At 48.8% G+C, this 8564-nt stretch overlaps 2 protein-coding genes across 2 annotated transcripts; both read left to right on the top strand.

Moving 5' to 3' along the window:
* Positions 1-2446: 2446 nt before the first annotated feature.
* Positions 2447-5427, top strand: LOC123188798 (26S proteasome non-ATPase regulatory subunit 11 homolog). The gene is made up of 2 exons (XM_044601048.1): positions 2447-2673; positions 3883-5427. Exon 2 carries the CDS (start codon positions 3895-3897, stop codon positions 5170-5172), a length of 1278 nt encoding a protein of 425 aa, XP_044456983.1. The 5' UTR covers positions 2447-2673; positions 3883-3894; the 3' UTR covers positions 5173-5427.
* A 301-nt stretch (positions 5428-5728) lies between these two features.
* On the top strand, positions 5729-8351 carry LOC123188797 (la-related protein 6C). The gene is made up of 9 exons (XM_044601047.1): positions 5729-6329; positions 6476-6570; positions 6665-6736; positions 6804-6883; positions 6989-7070; positions 7268-7315; positions 7413-7481; positions 7579-7707; positions 7808-8351. Exons 1-9 carry the CDS (start codon positions 5876-5878, stop codon positions 8132-8134), a joined length of 1356 nt encoding a protein of 451 aa, XP_044456982.1. The 5' UTR covers positions 5729-5875; the 3' UTR covers positions 8135-8351.
* The last annotated feature ends 213 nt before the right edge of the window (positions 8352-8564 follow it).

Raw genomic sequence — 8564 nt, 5'->3', positions numbered from 1 at the left:
CCCCCCCTTTGATCACCAGATATCGCCTATTCTTATCTCTACTGCTTGCATTAGAGTAGTGTAGCATGTTACTGCTTTCCGTTAATCCTATTCTGATGCATAGCCTGTCCTTGCTACTACTGTTGTTACCTTTACCTGCTATCCTAATGCTTAGTATAGGATGCTAGTGTTCCATCAGTGGCCCTACACTCTTGTCCGTCTGCCATGCTATCTACTGGGCCGTGATCACTTCGGGAAGTGATCATGGGCATATACTATACACTTTATACATGTTCCATTACTTGTGATACTGTTCGGAGATGGGGGCTGAAGGGGCAGGTGGCTCCATCCCGGTAGAGGTGGGCCTGGGTTCCTGACGGCCCCCGACTGTTACTTTGAGGCGGAGCGACAGGGCAGGTTGAGACCACCTAGTAGAGAGGTGGGCCTGGCCCTGATCGGCGTTCGTAGATACTTAACACGTTTAACGAGATCTTGGTATTTGATCTGAGTCTGGCTACTGGCCTATACGCACTAACCATCTATGCGGGGACAATTATGGGCACTCGACGTCGTGGTATCAGCCGAAGCCTTCGTGACGTCAGCAACGGAGCGGCGCGCGCTGGATTGGACTGGAACGCCTACTAGGCTAGGTCTGCTTCCGGCCGCCCACGCAACGTGCAGGTGTGCTAAGGGCGATGGGCCCAGACCCCTGGGCGCTTAGGTTTAGACCGGCGTGCTGACCTCTCTATTGGTCTAGGTGGGGCTGCGACGTGTTGATCTTCCGAGGCCGGGCATGACCCAGGAAAGTGTGTCCGGCCAAATGGGATCGAGCGTGTTGGGTTATGTGGTGCACCCCTGCAGGGAAGTTAATCTATTCGAATAGCCGTGATCTTCGGTAACAGGACGACTTGTAGTTGTACCTTGACCTTATGACAACTAGAACCAGATACTTAATAAAACACACCCTTCCAAGTGCCAGATACAACCGGTGATCGCTCTCTCACAGGGCGACGAGGGGAGGATCATCGGTTAGGATTATACTATGCGATGCTACTTGGAGGACTCCAGTCTACTCTCTTCTACATGCCGCAAGACGGAGGCTGCCAGAAGCGTAGTCTTCGAAAGGATTAGTTATCCCCCTCTTATTCTGGCATTCTGCAGTTCAGTCCACATATGATACCCTTATTCCATTTGATACCCATGCATATGTAGTGTAGCTCCTTGCTTGCGAGTACTTTGGATGAGTACTCACGGTTGCTTTCTCCCTCTTTCCCCCCTATCCCTTCTACCTGATTGTCGCAACCAGATGTTGGAGCCCAGGAGCCAGACGCCACCTTCGACGACGGCTCCTACTACACCGGAGGTGCCTACTACTACGTGATGCCCGCTGACGACGACCAGGAGTAGTTTAGGAGGATCCCAGGCGGGAGGCCTGCGCCTCTTTCGATCGGTATCCCAGTTTGTTCTAGCCTTCTTAAGGCAAACTTGTTTAACTTATGTCTGTACTCAGATATTGTTGCTTCCGCTGACTCGTCTATGATCGAGCTCTTGTATTCGAGCCCTCGAGGCCCCTGGCTTGTAATATGATGCTTATATGACTTATTTTTATTTGTAGAGTTGTGTTGTGATATCTTCCCGTGAGTCCCTGATCTTGATCGTACACGTTTGCGTGTATGATTAGTGTACGATTAAATCGGGGGCGTCACAACTGCACAGTAAAATGTTACACATATAGAGCATCACATTGTGAACAGCTGAAATAAACAAGACATACTGCAAACAAAAGGGGCTTGACAAAACAAATGGGTTCCTCCATGTGAAGAGGCATGGCAAAACTATCAATTCGGCCATCCCCTCAGCCATGTCCGCGGGTGTTTTAAGATTTGTGCGAGTTAACATTTTGATGCGACTCAGTCAACAAACAACCCAATTTCATACTAGACGGACTTGGTTGGGCTATATGCGGCCTACCAAACATGCCCCTATTGCACGCTCTCATCCTCGTTGAAGATCTGGTTTTAAACAAAGTAAAGATGGCTTCTGACTGTCTAAGAGTCATTCAAAATCTTCGGTCTGACACGTAGCTTGATGATAATTGCATGATCATTAAGGAGATAAACACCATGCGATCTTCTTCCTTGGGGCCATGAACGGTCCTCATGTAACATGAAGGCTCATAGACTAACTCGTTTCGCTATAACTCTTAATCTGGGATATACCTGGCCAAACCTCGGGCCGGGCCGGGCCTAGCCAAGCCCGAGGCAAAAAAAACCCAGGCCCAGGTACGGGCCGGCTCGGCCATCGGGCTCAAAATCTAGGCTCGAGCCTGGCCCGGGAGCAGCGTCGGGCCGATCCAGGTCGGGCCTTTTCGGGCCGGGCTTTCCATGACCAGGACTAGTCTGGAACGTCACTTGTGGCTGTCCTCACCTTCTGATCTTCTTTGTATCCAACTCAAACAAAATAACTTGTGAAAAGGAGAGAAATCTGAGAGTCAGGCAACCGGGACCCGTTTGGCAGGGAGACGTAGCAAACACTTCCACGTCCTCGACGCAAACTAGCAACCTCAAGAGAACAGACCAGCACCAGCTTTCTTCTCCAAGTCCAGTTCCTTCTACCCATTGGGCCGGCCGCCATTGAGAGTTTGCTTCCTCCGCTCCGTGTCATCTCTGCAGGAAATCCGCCATCGCTCGCCAGGTACTGCGGTCCCTCCCCCGTCTCTTCTTCTCCCGCCTTCCTCCCCCAATCTCCTAGATCCCGCCGTCCCAGTTAGGGTTGAGTCTTACTTCGGATTGGATAGCCCCGCCGTGGCGAATTCGTGTCTTTATTTTGTAATGTCAGTAGGATCCAGTTTCTTCGATTACAGTCGTGGTCCGGTGCTTCTGTTAGCTCGCGCTGCTTGATTTGGTTTGAGGACGAGATCTGGCTCCTGAGGGCTCAAAGGGAGCGATTCTTAAAGGGGGATTCTCAGTTCTAGGTTGTTGCATCTTCATATGGATTTGTTCGTTAGCTGTCGAGCCAACTCTATTCGCAAAATACCCATGGAACCTCACCGAATTGAGAAGGGGAATCATCAATTTAATTTAACGCCTTGTTGCTTTCCATCAAGAAATCTGTCAAACGCCATTAGTAACTTCTTTTTCTCACCTGTTGGCATTTGATGAGATATAGGCTGAAGGCTTGGGGTACAATGGCGATTTCGCCCAATTTTCTTAACTTTACTTACTGTATCTCACAAGTCTTTTACTTACGGTATCTCTCAACTCTAATCAGTATGCATGTCAGCCATGACGGTGGTAGGGTTTAGGCCATGCCAGCTACCAAGGTGTCGGTACATATGTTCTAATTTTCAAGTCTGCAATGTGATGTAGCTATTCCAAAATGCATAGGAGCTGACTTACCTTCTGAAACCTTAAGCTGTTCTTTTGCATTTTAAGTGGCTGATATTAGGATCTGTACAAGTATATCTGCATCTCAAATCCTAATGTTAGGCCTAGTTGAATAACTATGTCTTGAAACTAGTTTATTGAGCCATTGTACTGGCTGAGCTCCTCTTAATACGTTCCTCTCCAGATGATTCAGTATAATGTTTGGTGTATTAACTAGGTGTTTTGTTGGTTGCCAAAGATGGTGAATTTAGTGTCTGATCTTAGGTTCTGTATAAGTATATCTGTTTTTCGTTCTTGACTTTGGGCCTCAGTAAATAACAAGGTGCTGCAACTAGTTGCGTACCAATTGAACCATTAAAGCTGTTTTTATTTGGTTTATGTTGGCCGAGCTTCTCTTCATATTTATGCCCTCCAGATGCTTGAGTATTATGTGTTGTCCACTCTATTGGTTATTATTTACACTGCCTTCTTCGTCGACCTGATTTATTTTTGAATAATCCATATCCTGTTGTGACAGGGTGTACTGACCATGTCTGCGATGCAATCATCGTATCTTCCTGCTACCACTGAGTCAATTGCAATGGCTCAGGAAGCTAAGGATGCTTCAGAGTCCATTTTAATCCTCTACCGTGTGCTTGAAGACCCGTCTTCTTCTTCAGATGCAGTTAGAACAAAAGAAGTTGCCATTACAAATCTGACAAACTATCTCACAAAAGAGAACAGAGCCGAGGAACTTAGGAATCTGTTGACCCAGCTCAGGCCATTTTTCGCACTGATTCCCAAGGCAAAGACCGCAAAGATTGTGCGTGGCATCATTGATGCCGTTTCCAAGATACCTGGAACATCTGATCTTCAGGTCTCACTCTGCAAGGAGATGGTGGAATGGACACGTGCAGAGAAACGTACCTTCCTGAGGCAGCGTGTAGAAGCAAGACTAGCAGCCCTTCTTTTGGAAAGTCAGGAGTACACTGAAGCTCTTACCCTTCTTTCTGGTCTTATCAAGGAAGTGAGGAGGCTGGATGACAAATTGCTTCTTGTTGACATTGACCTTCTGGAGAGCAAACTCCATTTCTCTCTAAGGAACCTTCCAAAGGCCAAGGCTTCTCTGACTGCCGCAAGAACTGCAGCGAATGCCATTTATGTTCCGCCAGCGCAGCAGGGCACTATTGACCTGCAGAGTGGAATCCTTCATGCTGAAGAGAAGGATTACAAGACCGCCTACAGTTACTTCTTTGAAGCGTTTGAAGGGTTTAATGCACTGGATGACCCTAAGGCCATCTTCTGCTTGAAGTACATGCTTCTGTGCAAGATAATGGTCAACCAAGCTGATGATGTTGCAGGAGTAATCTCGTCTAAGGCAGGCCTGAAGTATGTTGGTCCTGATGTGGATGCTATGAAAGCTGTTGCAGATGCCTACTCAAAACGATCTCTCAAGTACTTTGAAACCGCTCTTGGTGACTACAAGGCCCAGCTGGAGGAGGATCCTATTGTCCACAGGCACCTCTCGTCTCTGTATGATACCCTCCTGGAGCAGAACCTGTGCAGGCTGATTGAAGCCTACTCAAGGGTGGATATTGCGCACGTAGCAGAGATGATCGAGCTGCCAATCGAGCATGTTGAGAAGAAGCTGTCACAGATGATCCTGGACAAGAAATTCGCAGGGACTCTGGATCAGGGTGCGGGCTGCCTTATCATCTTCGAAGACGCCAAGACGGAGGCGATCTTCCCAGCTACGCTGGAAACAATTTCGAATGTGGGGAAGGTTGTCGAGAGCCTTTACATGAGGTCAGCAAAGATCATGGCCTGAGGAGATGTTTTGTTCTTACCCGGCGTCTCCAGTTAAATCTTACACTTGAGCTCTGCTAGTGTCTCGAGGACATGAAATCCCTGCGTGTTGCCATTGTTTCTTCCTTGCAAATTGTCTTCTGTTAGCTCTATAAAATTTCTAGCCTCGTGGACAAGAAGATACCGTTGTTTCTGCGTGATGGAAATACAGTTAGCACTTGCTGATATCAACCATTTCCGTTCTAGTGCAATGTGCAATGTTCTGTTGTTTTTGGCCTCTCTTTTTTTCATACAAATCTGATGTCAGATCTTTAACCATGGCAAATCTGGCCTTTTTTTGGGAGCATCGCAGATTCTTTTTTGGTGTGCTGGTGCAACGTTGCAGTTGCAGATTTACTGCACTAGTGCAAGATTAGCTTGCTTGTTTGGTGATGCTAGCAGAGAAGGGGTTAGTGGCGATTGAGGTGGCAGATGAGTGGAGGCGCAGGTCGAAATTAGCAGGGAGATTTAGGGGCCCTAGATGTAAGCGGAGTCCCTCATTGGGGTCAAGGGTCAAGGGCGGGAGAAGACGAGACATGCGGGCGTGCAGTGCATGCGTGCGCGGGAGAAGCGGCCATGAAACGCACAGACCAACCATTCCTCCTCCCCCCACCCGCCTTTATATAGGCTCGCCGCGCCGGCCACGATCCATCCGTCATTCCTGGGTCTCCACCTGACCGCCAGCCATGGCCGCCGCGAAGGAGAGCAGCCCTAGCCCTAGCCCTGACCCCGACGCCAGCGCCACCGCCACCGCGGCGCCGCCCACTCCCATGTCGGCGCCGGCGTCCTTCAAGTTCAACGTGCACGCGCCGGAGTTCGTGCCCATGTCGCCCACCGCCACGCCAATGTCCGCGCCTGCGGGCGGCTACTACTCGCCCTTCCTGCAGATGCAGCCGGCGCCCGACTGGAGCTTCCTCCATGACCACGAGCCCGTCTTCTTCATGCCCGACTTCGCGCACGCCAAGTTCGCCGCCGCCGCGGCCGCCGCCAGCAACAGCGCCCAGGCCAAGGGCACCGGCGGCGGCGGAGCCGACGTCGCACAGAAGATCGTCAAGCAGGTCGAGTACCAGTTCAGCGACATTAACCTGGTCGCCAACGAGTTCTTGCTCAAGATCATGAACAAGGACTCCGAAGGCTACGGTAAGCACAGGAAACAATGTTCATTCACAAGAGATTGTACGTACGTATTTCATTCTTCTGCAGCGCAGGCACGCAGCGAAAGAGTACTTCAGTATAAAACATTCAGACTAAGCTAGACATATTATTTCTTTATTACATGCATACAGTTCCCTTGTCAGTCATTTCATCATGGAAGAAGATCAAGTCTCTCGGAGCAACCAACCAGATGCTGGTTAAGGCTCTCCGCACCTCCACAAAGCTTGTAATTAAGCTGCTCCTTGCAACCTATAGCCATTGTTTGTTGAAGCTACCAGATGAAGCATCCTTCTCACAGGATAATGAAATTTTGGCTGCAGATTGTGAGCGATGATGGGAAGAAAGTTCGGCGCAGGCAGCCCTTCACTGAGAAGCACAAAGAAGAACTTCAGGTCTACAAAGACTCCATCTCATCTCTGGCCTGCCCACCCACAACTGAACCTTCTTTTGTCTGTGCAGTCTCGGATGATCATAGCGGAGAATTTGCCAGAGGACTCATCAAGAAACAGCCTCGAGAAGGTCTTCAGTGTCGTTGGAAGGTCAGAAAAGGCAACTAATTCCCCCATAGTTTTCAAATTGTCAACAAATAAACATATGTAGGAACTGATGACGTCCATTAACGATGTAACTGGCATGCCAACCAGTGTGAAGAACATCAAGATATGCCACCCCCAAGAGCCTAGCTCAGCCAGGGCTTCCAAGTCAGACACACTAGTGAGTAACAAGGTATTTATTTCACCTCTTCAACTCAACTCAACTCTTAGTGCACCACCAGAGGATCTACATGTGTCACAATCATACCATCTAGGGCTCATTGTGTAGATTGACAAGTTTGATGTTTGCCTAGATCAGGTCCAGAACAGTAAACATTTTTTTCCAGCAAAATTATGTTGTAACTATTTTACCTTGTGCTCTTGTGGAAGATGCATGCTTTAGTCGAATATGAGACCTCACAGCAAGCTGAGAAAGCAGTGAGTATTTACCACCACAGTGCTGGTCATTTTTTCAGGTCATTGGCTCTTCATGTAGTTAGACTGATGGGTGCACCTTCAAAATAATTCCTGGCAGGTAGAGAAGCTAAACGATGAGCGGAACTGGAGGAAAGGCCTCCGTGTGCGCACAGTACTCAGGCGCTCTGTAAGAACCCTCTTCTTGCAAATCAGTATTGATCTGCAGGCAATGCAGCATCAGCTACTCATACCTGTTTTACTGCAACTCCATGATTTTGTCACAGCCCAAGTCAGTAATGAGGCTCAAGCGGCCTGATTTCGACCACTATGCTGGTTCCGATGATGAATCGCCACACTCACAGGTGTCATCCGACTCCCCAACTTCAGAAGCTATCCATTCACCTGAAGCTCATGTAAGCACATCACTGGCTACAGTTCCAGTGCCGATTTCCATTCAGTTGGACAGGCAGTTGTTCAAGGTTTCTTGTCTCATGCAATCTGCCAATTTCACAGCAAGAGGATCACCAGAGTGGGGCCAAGAAAGGGTGGGCAAGAGGGCGAGGGAAGCTCCATATCGTGGCACCGCACAGCCCGCAGTCTGCTCCCGCAGGCGCAGTCGGCCACTTTGACCCATCGAGCCCTCGCCAGGCGTCCCAGAAATGCCCATTGAGCCCCAGGCAGGTTTCTCAGAAGTGCCCATTCAGCCCCAGGCAGCCTCCCCAGGGCCCGAGGATGCCCGACGGGACACGTGGGTTCACAATGGGCCGGGGGAAGCCAGCGGCATCATCAGTGGCAGCCCGGACGGTTGCTGCTCCTCCTCCGGCTCCTGTTCTTGTCTAGTTCAGTTCCTGCAGGTTAACTGCTACCTATAGTGTATTTCTGAGCAATGAACTCTGTATCTCTATGGATACAAGTGGTTGACGAGCCTTTTTTCTTACCTTCCTTTTTTTAAGACCCTATAAATAAAACTGGCTGGGTGTTGCCGTATTTAAATGCAAGGTTGTAATATTTTTACTGTTTCACGGAAAGTATGAGATCTTTTTTTAAACAGCTGAAAGAATGCTTGGTGATGAGTATTTGCCTTTGTTTTCATCGTTGCAAGCTATAACAGAACTAGAAGTTACTTATGTGTAATACGTGATTACACACCCAGAATTTTATGAGAAACTAACTTTGCACCAAAACCTACCAGCCAATTCGTCTTCTCAACTGGATCAATTTAGGCAGGTTAAAATTCAGCCACTACACATTAACTTCTGGAGGCCTATTT

Source organism: Triticum aestivum, chromosome 2A, assembly GCF_018294505.1.
Source record: "Triticum aestivum cultivar Chinese Spring chromosome 2A, IWGSC CS RefSeq v2.1, whole genome shotgun sequence".
Classification (NCBI taxonomy): Eukaryota; Viridiplantae; Streptophyta; class Magnoliopsida; order Poales; family Poaceae; genus Triticum; species Triticum aestivum.
This window is presented reverse-complemented; position numbering and strand designations above follow the sequence as displayed.